At 34.6% G+C, this 21,061-nt stretch overlaps 1 protein-coding gene across 2 annotated transcripts in view; it reads left to right on the top strand.

Annotated features, from left to right (window-relative positions):
• The window catches only part of PARP8 (poly(ADP-ribose) polymerase family member 8), a 202,708-nt gene that overhangs the window by 99,120 nt on the left and 82,527 nt on the right, over positions 1 to 21,061 (top strand). For both annotated transcript variants that reach the window (XM_029216106.1, XM_029216107.1), the window contains exons 5-10: positions 823 to 912; positions 1,481 to 1,551; positions 3,042 to 3,119; positions 4,628 to 4,722; positions 13,873 to 13,933; positions 14,371 to 14,461. In XM_029216106.1, the coding sequence (XP_029071939.1) occupies positions 823 to 912; positions 1,481 to 1,551; positions 3,042 to 3,119; positions 4,628 to 4,722; positions 13,873 to 13,933; positions 14,371 to 14,461 (486 nt within the window). The remainder of the gene's footprint in view (positions 1 to 822; positions 913 to 1,480; positions 1,552 to 3,041; positions 3,120 to 4,627; positions 4,723 to 13,872; positions 13,934 to 14,370; positions 14,462 to 21,061) is intronic.

The following is a 21,061-nucleotide window of genomic DNA, read 5'->3' on the forward strand; positions in this document are numbered from 1 at the left end:
AAGTCTAATCCACCTGCATCTCCTCTCAGATTCCTGAATAACTTAAATCCTTTGACTTTGAGAGTCTTTTGTGGCTACGTTGTGAATACATATCACTGTCACTACTCAAGGTCTAAAAACAGTACAGATGTTTCTTTGGAAATAAAGTAATGACTTAGCTATCTATCAGTTAAAAATCATGTTCTCATTGTACTGACACAATATTATGAAGACTGGGCTCAAGATCTTTTATCATGTGTTCGGTAAGTCATCTGAACACTCATTTCTCCTAGCAGAAATTGATACAGGCTTCTGTTGTTGGTTAGGTCTATTTTAGACTTTTATTTTTTATATATATATTTACATTTTTTATACATCATTGATGAGTGTATTATAGGACGATTATTTAAAAATCGGTTAAATATTTGTTGAATAGCTGTGTCACAGATGCCCTGTAACCATCAATGAGCAAAAAAAATAACAGTCGTGTGTCATATTACCATATACTTGATACCGATATTGGGAAGGATGCTCTTCAATGAGTTGAGGCAACCAGTTGCGTCCAAATGATCCATTACTGCTTGGGATGTTAGAGATGTGTTTGGATAGTCTCTATCCAAAGTCCATGTTTGTCTAGGAGATGCAAACATCTTTAAAGAAGCTATTTACTATTAATTCGCACATAAACCTGCAATTTACTTCATTTTTTTTCTGAGATTAATCAGAACAGTAGTGTGTGCCTTATGAGTGTTGGAAGCGATGTGGCTATACCTTAATGTTTTTTAATGAAGGTTGTACTTTTTCAAGTTACTATGCCTTTAGTTGTCTATATTTCTTTTGCAGATAATACATATGTGTCAAGTTCAGAAAATGATGAAGATGTATTAGTTACTACAGAGCCAATTCCAGTAATTTTTCATCGAATAGCAACAGGTAAGAGGAATACACTATTTTCTTAAATTCCAGGTTAATATTTTCTTGATTATAGGTAGCTTTGTGTTTTGGTTTCTTTTAACCCATATAGGATTTATCTTTGGCATCTATAAATCTGGTTTTCCATACAGATTTTCTATTTAAAGTCATTAATTTGTTTTTCAGCAGTTTTAAAAATGCATAAATTAGTACTTTTAAAAAGTCCCATTTAAATGCCTTATGCAGATACTTGCTTTTGTGAAAATATTTTCATCCATAATGATACTGCCAGACAAACTGAATATTTAAAAAACATACTGAAGGCAACGTAGATCCCATGAAATATATAGTGAGAACTGAAGGAATTTGTACTGTGGCCACTTCAGTTTGAGCACATTTTTATGGGCAATGAAAAATCAGAATAGTTTGTATGTAATATAATTCTCCAACATAGTATAATTTCAAAATATCCCTTAATTTCTCTTGCAAAGGAAAGAATCATCTATGGGGTGTTTTTATACTGAAACTTATAAATATTTGGTAAATAGTATACTGAAAACTAAAATGATTCTTTAATTATAACTTTCAGAATTAAGAAAGACAAATGACATTAACTGTTGCTTATCCATAAAATCCAAATTACAGAAGGAAAATGGGGAGGTATGTAAATTACATTTTATGTTTTATTATATTTCTTCAAACAGTATAGATATATTTGAAATTTACTGTGTATTTGTAGTTAATATCATCATTATTTAGGTTAAAATTGCATATAGTGAATGAAGTACACGCTCCTGGCTTAGGGACTTATGTATGGGAAAGATGGTGGCCTAAAATTAGCTACCTTTCAAGTAATAGAAAGAACATCTGGTTTAAATCTAAATAAAGTGCATACAAAACCTAACTTGTTCTCTGTGTTTTCATCAAATAATGTAGTTGATTGAAGAGCACTTATGTAACATATTTAGAATAACCGTATGTTATTCTAAACTGTATGTTTAGATTAACTGTATGTGGTATACATAGTTTCGATCAGACCCTTAAAATTTCATCTGTAAAAGATGATCTTTCTAGCTAAAGGAGCACAGAGCTTGGGTATAGTCTTATTATTTTTGGCCAGTGTTAAAACAACAACAAACTTATCCCCTTTCCTCACCTTCAAGAAATTTACTTCAATCTGTAAGTAAATACGGGGACATTAAACAAACAAAATGAATGTGGTGGCACCCGACAATTCTTTGGTTTTAAAACTATGCACGGAATGCAACCCTGCCTTCCCCTCAGTGTTGTACCATTCATTGTGCTCTTCAGTAGCCAAACTGAGAATCACTGATTTAGCATTATTGCTGCTAAAACCAAAAACTGTTTGTATTTTATAAAACCCAAATTCCCTTTTCTAGGTTTTTTGTTTGCCTTAGTAATTTGAAATTTGATCTAGAAATTTAAGGATAATTACAAAACATTGAATTAATAGATTCCTGTGTCTAAAAGCAGCTACCTTTCTCTTAATTATTTTAAAAGGGTCAGGGATAGGAATAGTTACTTTAGATGAATTTTTGTTGTTTGTACTTTAGACACATAACAGATACGGTTCAGTTAATTAGAAACTCAAACTTCAAGTTCAAGCATATTTAATTAAATATCCTTTTGAAATCTGAAATCTAAAATTATTTCTACAAAGTTCTCTTCATAATGTGATTTGTATTTATTTTCATAATTTGAGTTTTATATTATTAGATTCAAAGTGCCTTTTCTTTCATACCATTATGCGGTGTTGGCAGTGGAAGTGAGAACAGTCTGGGATAAATAACGCTGAGGAATTTTTTAATAAAAAATTGAATCAGTGTGAGCTGCTCAGATGTTTTATCAGAACAAACCCCAAATTGTAATTGATTAATGTAGCTTTTTATATACATCAAATATTAAATTGTACAACTCAAGACCAGTGAAACGTACATAGAGCTTAATGCACCCACAAAATTGTCTCTTACTACCTTTTTGTTTTTGGTTTGTACTGCACCAACAATTCTTTTATTTAAAATCCATGTGGTATGCATAAGACCTACCTATTATGGCCACTTGTTACTTTAGTTTCAGAAGGAGGAAAACTAGTTTGACCATTAAAATTGCCTTCTTACTATTATTTTAAGGAGTCAAGACAAAATAGTACGGTGGAAGAAGATTCTGAAGGAGATAATGATTCTGAAGAATTTTATTATGGAGGACAGGTAAGCACACCAGCTCCTCCAAATAGCCACTCTCAAAGGTAGCAGTAGCCATACACGTCCTAGTGGAAATCTGTGCTTGTCATCTAAAAGACCTGTGTGGTGTTCAGGGTTCTGTAACTAACAAGGAAATTTCTATAATTTGTCTGTCACTCATTTTCTATATATTTTCAGAAATTAAGGTTACTTTTGCAATTATTTGACTGTAATCATTTATTTACATTGAGGTTGTCTTAACTTCATTACAGATGTTTTGCAGACAGCATCTTATTATGCTTTTAACTTTTACATTTATTAAGCATATTGTGCTCAGTCAATATTTTGAAATGGTGACACTAATAAAAGCATGAATTGTTAGTTTTAAATAGAAGGTGATTAACCTTTATAAAAACTGATGGGCCCTAATTATCGAGCATCCTCATTATTTGTATTCATTATCTTCCTTTTCCTTCTATACTAAAGTGTTTGTTGAAAAATTGTTATGAAGAAACATCATAATTTATATATATGAAAATAGCATAGACACATATGCATATATATGAAAGAATTCATTATATTTTTCCAGAATAATGTTAAAATTTTAAACTGAGCATTTGATTTTAGGATATGGCTATATAAGTTGTCTTGTTCTGTTTCTGTAAACTTCTTGATCCAATATGCTTTGTAACTTGGATAGTTTAAGGGAAAGGTAATATGTTAAAGAGATGCTTTAAAGCCAGTTATTATTATGTAAAGAATGCAAGTCAATTTATTCATTCAGGATCAGAAATTAGTAATCTGTCAATCAAGTGTATGCAAGGCAGTAGAGGTATGGACGGACATAAATAAAACTGGGTTTCCTGTCTCCAGAATGCCTTACTAGGAATGGGGTACTTTTCCTAATGATTCTTTAACCAATATAACACTCTAACATTCTGCAAAATAATTCTTCCACTTTCGATTTTTGTTTACACTGCTAATTCTTACAGGGGGAAGTAAATGCTTTTTTCAGTCTAGAAGTTTTTCAGATTATCTGCCACTTCACTCCTTTTATCATTAGCATTGTCTTCGTATCAAAGTAGTCGAATATTACTTTTTAAGCATAATAAATTCTACTAGATATATGTGAACCTAGGAACTTTAGTGAATATATTGCTGAACTGTCTATACTTTTTTTTTTTTTTTTTTTTTTTGCGGTACGCGGGCCTCTCACCGCTGCGGCCCCTCCCGCTGCGGAGTAACAGGCTCCGGACCCACAGGCTCAGCGGCCATGGCCCACGGGCGCAGCCGCTCCGCGGCATGCGGGATCCTCCCGGACCGGGGCACGAGCCCGCGTCACCCGCATCGGCAGGCGGACTCCCAACCACTGCGCCCCCAGGGAAGCCCTGAACTGTCTATACTTTTTTCATGAAGGCGACAGAGAAAATGCCCATGGCAGAACTACAGGGTCACCTGTCCAAGAGATTGTTTGTATTTTGATTTTTTTGATTCTCTTTACCCTAAGTCATTTCTAAATTATCCCTTTTCATCAGGTGAACTATGACGGGGAGCTGCACAAGCACCCCCAACTCGAAGCTGATTTGTCGGCAGTGAGAGAGATATATGGGCCACATGCAGTTTCTCTCAGGTAAATAAATACCTTCGGTGAATACAACTTAAAATTATTTGGAAAGTCACTGGAATTTTCCGTTGGAGTTAAGTGGAAATTTCCTTGGGCTTAATTATATTTGAAAGTATATGAGAGTCTATTATGTTTCTACTTACACAAAATGGCATATTTATGGCTATGATTTTTTTTGTGTGTACACATGGTTTAAGATTACATTGATTTCATTAAAGAAATTAGTTATTTTTGGAGAGTTAGTCTGATAAAATATCAGTCTTGAGTGGCATCACAATCAATTCCCGTAACAGATTTGGCCAGCTGAGCCCATGTTGTTATCATAAATTAAGGACATATTTGTGTGAACAATAAAAGTAAATAATGCATAACCGCTGGTATCCAAATCACATTGTGATATGTAATCTGGCCCCTAAAAAAAGAAAGGAAAAAAAGACATAAGTTTGTGCAATGTGTGTTTGAATGATAATTATTTTTTTTTGTTGCAGTTACTTAATATATTATTTGGTGATAAATTTCCAGGCCATTTTCTATTACTTTAATTATTCAGAAGACCCCCACCATCCCTATTTAGACTTTCTTTTCTCTCCTTACTTTAAGAAAAACCCTTTTCTGCCATCATACTTGTTTCCTTCCATGAGTCAGATCTGATGTTTCAGATTTTTGTTATCTTCCTAAAGGGTGGTCTCCAAGTCTCCAGACTCCTCTCACAGCCTGACCTCAGTTCCAGCCTCATCCACCCAAACCAGGATTGTTTCTGTTCTCGAAATGTGCTATATTTCCCCTTGACTTTGTCCATTTGCCCAAGCAGTGCTTCCCTCTCAAACCCGGTTGCTCTCTTTATTCAAGCCCCAGTCTAAAGGTCAGCTTTCCTTTGAGCCTTCCTTGAATCTCTGATGCAGATTGGTTATTCTGCCGTCTGCACTCCCATCACATTTGGCTCTTAATCTCATTTGTTAGTCTCTTCATGTCTTGTTGTTATGGGTTTACTTCTCCCCCTCTAGACTCTGAATTCTGTGAGTGCTGGGGCAGCACACATTTTTGTTACTTGCCTTTATTTTGTGTTGGTTTGGTTTTCAGTCCTGCTTGTACTCCAGTACTTAGCCTAGCACAGGTTACATGTGAAATATAAGCTGGGGGCTTCTTGACTGTTTTCAGTGGAACGTCTGTGAAAAATGTTCATATTATCTGGTTATATTCTTTTCAGTGAACATACGCAGATTTTGAGAGAGCAAACGAATACTTAAGGGAGTATAACACAGCTGTAATTTATAATTGCTAACTGTTTCATTTTACCTGCAGAAACTCACAACCACCTGTGGCCTAAATAAGCTGGGATCGTACACCCGGACCCTCTCCCTCCTGCTCATGGAGGGATATTAGGCTACAACTGAGTGAGGGTGATTGGGATTATACTTGGAAAAGCAAATCTTTGCAATTTCCAAAGTTTTGGCAAATTAGCTGTGATCATTTCACAATTGATCTATGCTCTGGCTCCAGGATAAGGAATATGGAGATTCCATAAGTAGTATAGAATGAATAAATGAAGAAGGCAACAGGGACTATCAATAAATTGTCCAGGGATTCCCTGGCGGTCCAGTGGTTAAGACTCCGTGCTGTCACTGCCGAGAACCTGGGTTCGATCCCTGGCAGGGGAACTAAGATCCCACAAGCTGTGTGGCTCGGCCTAAATAAATAAATAAATAAATAAATTGTCCAAAACAATGACTAATCTTTTTAACTTTAGTCAAACTTTGGTTGAAAGCTTAAAACTTTAATCGCAGTAGTTTAACTTTCTCCCCCATGAAAGAAAAACGTCTGTATATGATTAATTCAATACAACATAGAATTTAGCTGCTTTTCATTTGAAATATGTATTTTTGTTTAGAGAATCACTTTACCACACATTGATTGCTTTTATAAAGTTTTTTTACATATATTTCCATGCTATCTAGGCCTCAATCATATCATATATATATGTATATATATATGAATATTTTTGTTTCTTCAGCAAGCATTTGATAATTTCTTATATTACTATCATATGGTGAATACTTATAATTTCTATTAGTATCTTCCATTATTAATAAAATATTGATAATTTATGGACTGTTGAAATTAGATAAATATCTGGAATTTCATTCAAGTGAAGTATCTAAAGTCATAAATGGTTTTGATTATTTTCCCCTTGCCTCTTTCAAGTTTTGGTCCAATTTAACTCTCAATGAATGCAAGCCATGTTCTTGCCTGCTCTAGATTTTCTCTAACTACAGAGGATGTTTCCAGAATAAATAACCTCCCAGAGGCCTCATGATATAAAGGGAAATCACAGCAAGACTAGTGTGATTTACTTAAAATAAATAAGAATGAATTTACTGTCTGGTCTCAAATACTGTGGCTTGGACATATGGGAGAAAGGAGTAGTTAGGCCTAAGATCTTCGAGTCACCTTCTTTGCAAAGTTTTAAGTCTATTGAAAACAGACTGTTCTAATTAGCTGTTCTTTTACTTAATTGAGTTTCATAAGAACTTAATGGAGTTTGAAGAGCAAAAGTACCTCAATATGCATAACATGCTATTTGCTGTTATTTTTTTTAATGTGACATCTAATGAGAAAGGCAGCTAACCACATCTAAGTTCACTTTAAGAGAAGAAAATAACAGAGATTGCCTCAATTGAGGCAAAACTCTCTTTTAGTAGGTTGAGGGAAGTTATAGAAAAAGTGACCGAAGATAAATTTATTACTTAAGTAGGTAATTTTAGCTCTACCTGGCCAAATCATTCAAAAGCAGCATTCTGGCTGGGTTGAACCATACTTGGAAACATTGATGACAATTCTGATTCACAGGCTCTTGTGCAGGAAGTGAGTTAGGTCTCTGGGGGAGCATGGTTAACCCCCTGATCAGTCTGCATGTGTCTCATCTTGAATCATGCAACAAGATGACGTTATTTTATGTTTTTATTATAAATTTACTCCTATAGTCATGTATTCATTTAAAAAATGATCAGTGCTATTGAAAACAATTTGAGATTAATATTTTTAGAAAGCAGGGAATTACAAATCACAGAATTCTCATTTGGTTGGGAGTGAAATGATTCTGATAATTTGCTGATGATGTTTCAAACTTTTACCCCAAATAAAATATCCTTTGCTTTATGATCATCCATCATCCATTTAAAGAACTGAAGGCAGCTGAGTAATATTCTAATCTTCGTATTGTGGCTAATGTTAAAGTAGGTTGGAAGATTGCAAGATTTTGACTATTCACTTTGATCACTTTTTGTGGTTGGATGATTGTAATTTTAGAGTTGATGTTTTGGAGGACAGGGCATGCAGAGGATTTTTTTAAGGTTTGAGGAAGCTATACCACTGAGAGAGAGAGAGAGAGAAGAAGGAAAGAAAAAGCCACATAAATCAGGGTGGACCACTTTAATTTCTCTGGATTTCCATTAGTAGTGGGCCAGTAGGACTACTTAACAGATCTCTGGTTCTCCTCTTCTGGCAGATGGCAGGATTGTATTTCCCTATCTCTCTTTTTTTTTTTAATTAATTAATTTATTTTTTCGCTGCGTTGGGTCTTCATTGATGTGCGTGGGCTTTTGCGGTGAGCAGGGACTACTCTTCATTGCGGTGCGCAGGCTTCTCCTTGCAGTGGCTTCTTTTGTTGCGGAGCACGGGCTCTAGGTGCGCGGACTTTGGTAGTTGTGGCACGCAGGCTCAGTAGTTGTGGCGCACGGGCTCTAGAGCGCAAGCTCAGCAGCTGTGGCTTTGCACGGGCTTAGTTGCTCCGTAGCATGTGGGATCTTCCTGGACCAGGGCTCAAACCCGTGTCCCCTGCATTGGCAGGAGGATTCTTAACCACTGCACCACCACCAGGGAAGTCCCGTCCCTACCTCTTATAATATCAGCAGTGGACACACAACTAGTGTTGGCCAGTGAAATGCGAGCCAAAGTGCTAGTGTGTGAGTTCCCACATCTTCAGTACTCCACCACTCTGGGCCCCTTGGCGACTACAATGAATAGCATTCTTTCTAGTCCTCTGATTCCATAGTAAGCAGGTAGTGTGAGTGAGATATAAATCCTTTTTTTGTGCGTTAAACCAGTGAGATTTTGAGGATGTTTGTTACTACAGCATAACTTAACCTACACCGAAGTATGTCATTCATCAAAAGATCTTGGGTTGGATGTTTGTAATGTCCTTTGCAGCATACTGATTCTCCCGCTTCTGCCTCTGGAGCCCATGGAAAAGCAGTCTGAACTGAAAACCAGGGGAAAGTGATGGCAGGAGGCACACAGAAGAAAGAGACAAACAGGAGACTATTTTTCAAAAACACTGGCATAAAACCTAGATGCAAGCTTCAGAATGTGAGATCCCAGACAGTCACCTCTTCTTCCAATGCCTGTGCTTTCCTCAAGCAAAACCAAGGACTTTTAAACGGAGGGCAGAGTTGTAGCAAGTGTTTACACTGTACCTCTTATACACTGTTTATTTTATATGGGTTTCCTTTCTTATCTGGATCTAATTTTTAAATTCTTCTTAGCCCTGTTGTCCTTTAGAGAAATTTATAGCTACCATGATACAGTCTTGCAAATGCTTTAATCTGCCAAGACTTCTTCCCAACTACTGAGTTTGCATATTTCTTGGCCCATTCACAAACATCTCTCCCACACTGAGCATGAAACACACACTGAGTAGGCATGCAGAGATAGACACACAAGCTGTTGAGTTTCAGATGTCATAGGAAGGTGTATGTTTCTTCACAAAATATATTTCTTCTCCAAATATAACTGACTAATTGTTGAAAGCAGAAATAACTAAATAGCAATAGAGGTTTATTTCCCAAGAACTTGTGATAGAGTTTCATGTATGTGTGTGTACGCATATAATTTCCTTGACAGTTGATAAGGGAAGACTATCTGTCTAAAATATATTTTTATAACCAGCACAGTCCTGCTAATTTTGATCAGATAGTATTATAAAACATCACAACAGTATAATAAATAAGCTGTGGTTTTATAGAGAAAGGAGGGCCAACATAGATGGTCTAACATTTAATATATTGTAAGTATGTATGTGGTATCATTAATGAGGATGTTGTCTTGATTAGTTCCACTAAAAAACAGGAGGATGAATTGCTAAGAATTCTAACACATAGTGCCCTCAACAATGCATGTTCATAGAAAAATATATTTCATACATATGTTCTTAAATGAACTAGGTCACATGCAAGTAGTCCAAATCAGATGGCTGGATTTCAAGATATGTCAATTCAAAGACTAATAACTCAGATGCTGAAAAGAAATTTGTGGAGCAGTTCTTCTCAAGCCCTCAGTCCCAGAGTGAAACAACTGCATCAGATCATTTCTGTGTAGTCTCCCTTCTCTTAAAAAAGTATTCAAGTTCAATTTGATGTGAACTTTTCATAGTGAATAAATATAGGCAGTGCACGGAATTGTTTTGAATTATTATAAACCCGATACAGCATTCAGTACCCAATCAGATATCAAGATTCACAGTTCAAGTTGCATTCGTATTTCAAGCATTCGCCTTGATTCTGCGTTTGCTATTCATGAGATCTAGGGCTACTGAAAGATACTCAGACACAGAAGCAATCCTGATGACTGGGCCGCTGCATCTGGACAGACTGTAATCACGCTTTGTAATCTCGCAGTGGGAGACGTGAAATTACTGGCAATATATAAAAAGGGCATCACAAGGGAAATTGGTTTGCATATACACAGTGTTGTTGTGAGTTCTTTGAAGTGTGGCATAAAAACAAAAGTGTAACTATTTACAGATCTACACCTGCAGAATCCAGTTAATTGCAAACCTTTAATGCCTCTGCCTCCTTAAAATTCTGTATTTATGCCCTGCTGTGGTGAAGAAGAACACTTGTAACACTTTAGTTACTTTTTTTTGGAAAGAAATTGATAGTATTGGTAACTGGGAAAATACTAACTTTTAACCAGAAAAGTGCTGAAGAAATCATGTAAGGAATACTTCAGAATTCACATATTAAAGGTTTTATAAGGAACGTGTATCACTTTCTGATCATAACGTTATGATAAATTCCGTTGAAGTGATCTGGAAATCTATTTTTGAAGAAAACAGCTGTGGGTAAGGTTTGTGCTGACTTTTGTTATCTCTGATTCCTTTTGCTCTGCCTCTAAACATACCCAAGTCTTGCCATCATAAATAAATCCAAAATTATTCTCGCCTCTGAAATTGGCAAAGATGGGAGAAAAAAATGCCTGGCGATGATGAGCATGTGGAAAATGGTCACTGGGGGATCCTCACTGGTGCGATTATAAGTTGTTTTAACCTTTTAAAATAGTAACTAAACAGTATATATTAAGACTCCCAAATATAGTTATACTATTTATTTTACTCAGTAATTCTAGAAATTATTCTCTGGGAAGACAGCTGCACATCGATTTTTATCCAGAGAGCTATTTATCAATATATATAGTGTAAAAAAGTTGAAAGCAACCTAATGTTGTATTACATAATTTTATTCATATAAATACAGACATATAAATTTATGGTTTTGAAGAATATTCCACAATATAAAAAATACTCATTATAGAAAAAGTGAAAGAGCAGGACAAAAATCTTTACATACCTTATTATCCTTAATAATAATCATGTGTGTTACATGATATATTAATATATGAAAGAGACTGGAGTGAGATATAAGCAAAAAGAATTGTCTCTGAGTGACCGTGTTACAAGTTATCTATTGTCTGTTTTCCTCTTTCTCACATTTTATATAATGAGTCTATATTACCATTGTAATCAGAAAAAGTAGATATTTTTAGAAAATACATAACATTTTTTAATAAAATAAATTTTATCCACAACCTATAGTTAATATATAAGTACTCTTTATACTTTTTTGGTTTTCCTACTTCTATTTTATCTAAATAAAGTGTTTTAGTTTCCATAGTGTTTTGGTAATCTGCTTGCTCAGTGAACAGTATATTTGGAACATTTCCCTCAGGATACTAAATGTTTTTATATCAATATTTTTAATAATGGGTAATTTTAAAAGATTATATTAACGTGCCATCATTTATATCCTTATTATTCAATATTCTTTTTTTTTTCTAATTTCTACTCTTACATACATCCTTCTAGGTAAAAGTTTGCATGTATTTGTTATAATTTTCTTGGGAATGGTTGTTGTCAAGGCCTCTTTGTCTCACCAAAATGTCTTTGGCACATCATTAGTGATCTATCCTCATCTTGTATTTAATGGCTCTCTTTTAACATGCCTGGCTGTGGGTTATTTGACTTCTTAAGAGAAATATGCAACAGAGACTCTATGTGGCCTGAAAAACCTAAAATATTTACTCTTTTGACCTTCATAGGAAAAGTTTTCTGAACCCTGAAGTAGAGGCATAAAAGAAATGGTTCTTGTGCTTGATCCTTCTTCTTGTCTTAGTTTCTGTATAATTTCATAACTAAGTTGGCATACTTTTGTATCTAAATTTGCATATATGTCTATATTTGTAAAGGGTTATAAAGGTTTTTATCCTTTATGAATAGCACAGATGTTTTGATGCAGGCAATTAAAGAATTCCTATTCTTTTCTTTTTTATGTAACCTTTAAAAATATGACCATGAAAAAACAAAAAGTAATTTCATAAATAGTGAAAATGTGCTCAGTGTTTTGATATATTTCTAAGGAGAGGAAGGAGAAAGCACAGAGGCTGAGTTATTATTTTCTAACATGCTGCATGTTTTTGGTCATTGATATCAAAAAGCAAAAGGACCCTCTAGATTCCTTTATTCATCAAATTACATAAAGCCATTTAATCATTAAAAATGCCTTCTCTAAACCCTATAAAAGTGCCATAGTTTTGTACTCTGTTAGCATTATTTGCATATATCATACACAGAAATTTTCGTTGAGTACTTGCTACGTGCCAGATACTGTACTGTACAATTTTGAAGTTGAACGTGAGTTCAATGCCTGGCTTCCCACTGTCTTCTTATCCGCCCTTTGACAACTTGTTTCGCTTTCCTAAACCTCAGTTTCCTCATTTGCGAATGAGGATAATTATAGTATCCCTGTCAGAAGGCTATAATGAGGACCTAATGAGATCATCCATTAATGTTTGACCTGGTTTCCAACACAGAGTGATAAGTGATAGTTTATTGAATATCGAATCGGCTAAGCACTTGCATAAGTAAATAGGATACGTGTATTCACATCCCAGCTCTGCTACAAAGTGATGACAGGTGAGTTACTTTCTTACTCTGAGCCTCAGTTAATGGACATATAAATTGGAAATAGTGGTAGTACCTATAGGGCACTATGATCGCAGGTATGCAAAATCCTTAGAACGATTTCTGGCATGAAAGTGCTCAATAAATATTGTCCATTAACTTTTATAATTTCTGTTATCTCTGTAGTTTTCTCCCTCACTATGATTTGTATTTGTAACTTAAGAAATTTATTACAATATCAAAAATAGGGATGTGTGTATGGAGAATATAAAAATTGCTGTTTTTATGATCTTTGTTAACTATATGCTAGTTTGTGGCACTACGTTGGCTGGAGAAAAGTTGGTCTACATCATGTCTTTATATGGAATATACTGTTGTTACTTGTTTTAATTTTGATACATCAGACCTTTAGAGCTGGCTGTCAAAACATGTGACATTTAAGTGGCAGAACACCTGGACCAGTTTCAGAACCACCGTCTAATGTGACAGGAAAATTTATGGGCACTTTATTGTGGCAGTCACTTATCCCTCCACCCCTTCCTTGTGTCAGAAACTCCATTCTTGTCCTTAGAGGCAGCTCTTCATCTTCAGAGAGTACAGTGGAAAGCGAGTGGTCACATAAGAAGATTGTTTAATTTGTCACAGAGAACTGGGAATGTTTGAAACTATGAACCAAATAAGTCTTGAATTGATGCATGCATTTGCCTGAACATGAAGATGGAAAGATATCTATATGGTATAAAGAGGTCACATAAGACCACAATCCAACTAAACTGAGTTAGTTAATTCATGTCCACAGTCATTTCTGAGCTATCTGTGGAAATCAGAGAGGAAAATTCATGATTAAATTTTAATTTAAAATAAGCTAGGACACACTATCTTTTAAGCAAAATGAAAAAAATAATGTTAATCTTTGCTTTCAGGGAATATGGAGCCATTGATGATGTAGATATTGATCTGCATATTGATGTTAGCTTTCTTGATGTAAGTATCAATTGAAGCAATATGATTGGTACATTTAAAAAACACACTTTTATTCTTGGAAGAAATTTAATTTTAGTTTCTCTTGTACATAATACTATAAGTAACATAATGACTTTGTCAAAGTGACTTATGAAGAAATGCTATGACTTGTCAAAAAAGCAGAGATTTTATATACATATATTTTTTTTCCATCAGTTCTTGTAATATATTCTGAAACTTATGGGCTTGTAGTATATCATTATTTCTTAAGTTTTCACTTTAATTTTCAGATTTAGAAGGCAAGAATTAAGAGTACTTTGGCTTTCTTTTCACAAGCAAATAGGTTTTGAAATAATTTATAGGCCTTAATGATTTAAAATAAGTTTAAAAAATTTTATCTGGAAAAAAAATCAAGAACTCTAAAAGATGACTAATTCATCTTTCAAATATTTGCACAGGAGGAGATTGCTGTGGCATGGGAAGTGATTCGAACAGAACCTATAATTGTCCGACTACACTGTTCGCTTACACAGTATTTAAATGGCCCAGGTTAGTTTTATTTCTCTATTATTTTGAATGTTCATTAGTTGTGCATTGTGCATTATGTAAAATGACTGTTCATTTGGTAATTCTGAACATAAATGCAGCTATCTTCATAACGATACTTAAATATACTTGCATCCTAACAGAGGTGCTTTATGACCAATATAACTATTGGAAGCAGAAACATATAACATTTAGTTTTATAGTTTTCAGAAGTTGACAAGTTGCTGTGAAACAAACACAATAAAACCTACAAGAGAATTTTGCATGTAATAGATTCTCAGTAAGTATACTTAGGGTTGCTCTTAAGTTTAATTATTTCTGTCTCTGAACCTGAGATTTAATTTTAATGTTTACTTATCTCACCTTTGATTACTGATGAATTTAGCCTAAGTGTAACATATTTCTGTTTTTGAAAATGGAGATCATAATAATATTTTTGTTTTCCAATACCTGAAGGGATGATTTTGCTTTATCTCAGGGAATAGTTGTTTATAACACAGGACCCTATTATAAATCTTGCCAAGACTTACTGGATTTAAATGTTTTCTCTGCCTACTAATACTCTCTCTCTCTCTCTCTCTCTCTCTCTCTCTCTCTCTCTCTCTCTCATATACACACACACACACACACACCTGCATCTATTCATATTATTGCAGTTATCTACTGCTGCAGAACAAACCACTTTAAAACGAAGTGGCTTAAAACAACTTCTCTCTCACCGTTCTTTGGGGCTCAACTGGGCAGCTCCTGCCTGGGGTCTCCCGTGCCTTTGCAGTCAGGTGGTGGGCGGGGTTTATGTCATTAATGGCTCCACTAGTTGGATGCTCAAGATGGTTGGATTTCAGATGGCTAGCAATTGATACAGGTGTCATTTCGGGACCACGCAGGGCTCAGCTGGGGCTATTAACTAGAGTGTCTCCTTACACAAGGCTTCTTCGTGTGGTTTGGGCTTCTTGTAGTATGGTGACAGGGATCCGAAAGCAAGTGTTCCAAGAGACAGGGTGTGCTAAAAGGCTCAACGGCTCTTTCACCGTATTCTGTTGATCAAAATTGTCAATGAACCCACCCAGAATAAAGGGATAGGGACATAGACGGCACCTCTCGAAATTGTGGCCATTTTTTATCTGCTGTGCACACATTACCGTGGTCTCTGCACATTTCTCTTTAGGCATATCATGGAACTTATATCTACTGTTAGTTTTCACGTAAGAAAAATATTTGCCCTTTCAAGTTCATGAAATATATAGGAAAGTCTCTCATTTTGAAAATGCCTCTGTTGTCACCATTTTTTAATTTTTGGATAATGTATTCTACTTAAATAATCAACATGCAGTAACATAGTAACTGATGTGATTTAATGCTAGGCAAAGACAAATAGATGTTACATATCTTTATTTTGATTACTTCAAATATATAGAAATGTAATAAAGAAGAAAAATAATTCCTCATAATCCCTCTATACTGAGAAACCTGTAAATCGGTTGGTGTTGTTTCTGTTTTCTGTGCACATGTGGTTTATTTTCATAAAGTTGATATCAAATTGTATAGATATCTGTGTGCCTTAATGTTATGTCATGAGCCTGTCCTCCAGTCGTTAAATATTCTAAAATGGAATGATTTGTAGTATCTGCACAATATTCCAGCCTGTACATGTATGTGTTTTTGCTGTTTTCCCACGTATTCTGCTGCGTCGCTAATATTTTTCTTTCTTTAGTGATTTGAAATATACTTATTCTATTTTATTCTGATGGTGGTTAAAAGCAAAAGAACCCCTCATGTCTGAACTTTTTTTTTAATTAATGGGGTTAGGAAGAAAATTGGGTCATTTAATCTCTACTCACCCCAATTCCATCTGTGCAAGATGATGATGTGACATGCTTTTATGTAATCTTACCACTGTTACTCATGTGTTTATGTAATCTTGAATTTTAGGCAGAGATTTTCCATTCACAGTATCTCTTTAAAGATTTGTCACATTTGCATGGTTTTATATTTCAACAATTATATTTTAATTCACGTTTAGATCATTTTATTGCTCAATACCATTTATTTAGTATCACAATTCATCTGTAATTTCTTATTTTTTCATCTTTGTTAGTTGATTTACATGTTTAATAGTTTGTAAACCAAAGAAACGTGAGGATTATGCTTCATTTTTCATACCTAAGAATGACTCTTTGTTTTGTGAATGAGACAAACTTGACCAACTATAAATTTATGGGCTTATAACAGTTCCCCCCAAAAAGGCAAAAGTGCTTTAAAAACTTCTGCTACTCTGTGTCTGAAGTGTTTAACTTTGTTCACTTGTAAGAAATCTATCTTGGTTTTGTTTATGTTTTGTTATGTGTACTTATCGAGGTATTTTTTTCTCTTTCTCCTTGATACTACTCTTTATATATTTATTTTTGATTGGTATGCTTACCTTCTTTATCTGCTCACCCCAATATATGTAGATTGGATCTAATTCCTGTATCCTCCATGCTGTTTATCATTTCTCTTAGTCTTTCATCCGTCACCTCTGATTTTCTAAGTTTTTTTCATTTGTCTTCTACTCCATTGAGTGAATTTTTTTCATAATTTAGTCTTTGATATAATGTTCCCCTTCTATTTTTAATTTTACTACAATCTCTGCTGATACCATATTTTCCCCTTTATTATCAATTGCTTTTGTTTTATTTATGCATCATTTTGAATTTTGTTCACAAAATCAATAATCGTCCAAGAATTATAATTTTGTTCCTATAGATGTGAGTTTTGTTTTCCTCAGAATTCAGGCAGTGTCGAAATGCACTTCTTTCAGAAATTAGTGTGATTTGTGTATAATTTCTTCCGATAAGAAGAGTAAAGACTCTTTATAATGAAAACAGGAAATACAGAGACAGTGTGGGGAAAAAAAATGGATAGTAAAGAAAGAGAACTCCAGGGACTTCCCTGGCGGTCCAGTGGTTAAGACTCTACGCTTCCAGTGCAGGGAGTGCGGATTTGATCCCTGGTCGGGGAACAAAGATCCCACATGGTACGCGGCCAAAAAATAAAAATAAATAAAATATTAAAACTTCTTTAAAACAAAAAGAGAATTCCACATTTACTCATTTACTGTACTCTAGAGTTAGTTCTGATAAGAATTGAAGAAATACACCTCCTTATCCAATTTGAAGTTAAAAATAAAGATTATTTTTATTGTACATGGGGAAATATACTTTAAAAAGAAAAGGTTGTTATGATTCTTATGGTACTATATATTTTTTTCCAGAATTGCTAGTATATAAGTCTAGTTTATGATCTCAAGGACAGGGCTGCTTTTAGTTTAAAGTGATAAATAGCTGATGTTATTAAAAATGTTTGCCTGTGCAGATCCTCTCATTATTGATACCTCTACATTTACACGATCACAGTGTGGGACTAATTTCCACATATCTTGAGCGACCCTCACTTATTGCCTTCCCAACCTAAATTATTAGACAAGGAGAAATTGAACAACTTTTACCTTTTGTGAAACAGAAAATATTTTACTAGTATATCTTTCTCATTCTATTGCCCCCAAAACTGAATGCTGTGGGGAGTTTGGTTGAGGTAAACTTTTAATTTTGGAAGAATAGACATTTCTATAATATTTATTACTTTTCCTATAAAGGAGCATTTATTTGTAGATTCTACTTTTAAATGTTGTACAGTTCTGTGTTTTTTGGGTTTTGTTTTTGTTTTTGCCTTAAATGACTGATTTTAGCTAAATTTATTCCTGAATATTTGTGTACTACTTGTTTGCTTAATGGCACTTTTATATTCCAGTTTATTTTCTAACTGATTGTTTTGGCTATCAAAAATCTATTACCTTCCTTTTTTAAATTGTGGTAAACATAATATAAAATGTACCATTTTTAAGTGCACAGTTCAGTGGTATTAAATACTTTCACATCGTTGTGCAGCCATCACCACCATCCATCCCCATAACACCATGTGTTCTTTTTTTTTTTTTAACATCTTTATTGGAGTATAATCGCTTTACAACGGTGTGTTAGTTTCTCCTTTATAACAAAGTGAATCAGCTATACCTATACATATATCCCCATATCCCCTCCCTCTTGTGTCTCCCTCCCACCCTCCCTATCTCACCCCTCTAGGTGGTCACTAAGCACTGAGCTGATCTCCCTGTGCTATGCGGTTGCTTCCCACTAGCTATCTATTTTGCATTTGGTAGTGTATGTATATATGTCCATGCCACTCTCTCACTTCGAAGGAAGAAAAGAATATATAGTAGACCTAGGTTTTATATTTCTTGTGAACCCAGTCAGGAACTAGAATATACTCCTATACATATAATATATTCTAAGAAAATACTTAGTAGTAATTTGATAATTATTAGCATCATGATTTAACTTAGTAGATATGGTACAGGAACAAATTTTACTCTGTATGTGACTTGCTTTTCGTATGATGGCATACAATTACTTTTGTTTACTTCTCACCAACCATCTTGTACATTGCAATTTGGAGTTTTAGTCCTCAGCATTGAAATGTTTTTGGTATTTCTTCCTGTTCCAGGACAAAAATCAGAAAAATAAAAGGTATTTGTTTAATAAATTGCTGTACTTTAAAAAAAAATCTATTACCTTTACAAACATTAAAAAAATTAATCTAAAACATTTTTAGGTTTACAGAAAAACTGCAAAGGTAGTACAGAGTCCTCATACACTCTACCTCCAATTTCACTGATTACTAACACCTTATATGAATACATTAAATACAATAAATTACAATAATTAATTGCATTAATTTTAATAGTAATAAGAATTTTGTCACTTGAATTTTGGAATATTTTTAGAAGTAACATCTTGTTAGCTCTTTCAGTGTATTCCAAAATTTGGGGTCATTCAGATTTTATACTACTAATTGAGTCAATGTTGGTGACATTTATTTTCTAGTCATTCATAGTATGAATAAGTTTTGGCCTTTGTATTATTAATTTATAGGATAATTAGTATATTCTGGATAAACAGTTGTGTCTATTATATCTCTTCTTTCTCTCTATATGTGTCTTATACAATTTTCTTCAGTGAAGATTTCAGTTCTAGTGTGTTTTGGATTTTTCTGCATTTTTTTAAACCAGGTCCTTTTTGCTTCTTTGCCTCCATCTTCCCAGTTACTTTTTCCATCTGCCTGAGAAGAAACTGTGTCTTCTTAAATCTTAGAGAGAGCACACTGTGTTCTAGTTTTGTCATCTTTTTCTTTAAAAAATAATTCCCCTGAGTTTTCAAGTTAGGATTTTTTACTCACTTTTCTATAGCCTTGGGTTTGGGACACATGGGATTGGAGTGATGTACTCTCTATGTTAAGGATTAGAATGTTTTCAGGAAAGAAACTGATGGGTGATATAACAGCCATTTTCTTTGATCAGTGGAGTGTTTGTATCTCAGACTAATGGCCAAGATGGTGAGGCAGTTGGGGATACCAGCCTGGTTTACTATGTGGAGCATGTGTGGTCCGAGACTGTCCTATTAATAAGACAGTCTTTGCTCTGTCTTATTAATAACTAACAGTTATCCCAACTGTTAGTATGAATGGTGCTACCCATGCTCCTGTGCAATATCATCCTTGCATTTGCATGCTAGCTTCCATCTCCTTTCACCTAATTAAGATACCCTTCCAGCAGTTCTCTCTCTCCTTCTTGTACTGTTCATGTCCCTTTCTTCTAAAAGATTTCCTTCAGGGGAAAAAAAAAAATTCCTCTCATCTTTAAAACAAACACCTTTAGACCTCAAATCACTCTTAACTTAGTCCCTAACACTCTGCTTCCCATGCCTGTTAAATATCTTCATTAGAGTTGTCTCTATTAGCTTACTTCAGTTTTCTTAAAAATTGTATTTATTTTTTCTACAGCAGGTTCCTATTAGTTATCTATTTTATACATATTACTGTGTATATGTCAATCCTAATCTCCCAATCCATCCGACCACCACCACCTCCCCACTGCTTTCCCCCGCTTAGTGTCCATACATTTGTTCCCTACATCTGTGTCTCTATTTCTGCCTTGCAAACCGGTTCATCTGTACCATTTTCTAGATTCCACATATATGCATTAAATATGATATTGTTTTTCTCTTTCTGACTTACTTCACTCTGTATGGCAGTCTCTAGGTTGATCCACATCTCTACAAATTCGTTCCTTCTTATGGCTGAGTAATATTCCATTGTATCTAAGTACCACATCTTCTTTATCCATTCATCTGTCAATGGACACTTAGGTTACTTCCATGACCTGGCTACTGTAAATAGTGCTGCAGTGAACACTGGGGTGCGTGTGTCTTTTTGAAATATGGTTTTCTCTGGGTATATGCCCAGTAGAGGGATTGCTGGGTCATATGGTAATTCTATTTTTAGTTTTTTAAGGAACCTCCATACTGTTCTCTGTAGTGGCTATATCAATTTACATTCCCACCAACAGTGCAAGAGGGTTCCCTTTTCTCCACACCCTCTCCAGCATTTGTTGTTTGTAGATTTTTTGATGATGCCCATTCTAACCAGTGTGAGGTGATACCTCATTGTAGTTTTGGTTTGCATTTCTCTAATCATTAGTGATGTTGAGCAGCTTTTCATGTGCCTCTT

The sequence above is a fragment of the Monodon monoceros genome, unplaced genomic scaffold (genome assembly GCF_005190385.1).
Source record: "Monodon monoceros isolate NGI ecotype Baffin Bay Population unplaced genomic scaffold, NGI_Narwhal_1 Super_Scaffold_12, whole genome shotgun sequence".
NCBI classification, from domain to species: Eukaryota; Metazoa; Chordata; class Mammalia; order Artiodactyla; family Monodontidae; genus Monodon; species Monodon monoceros.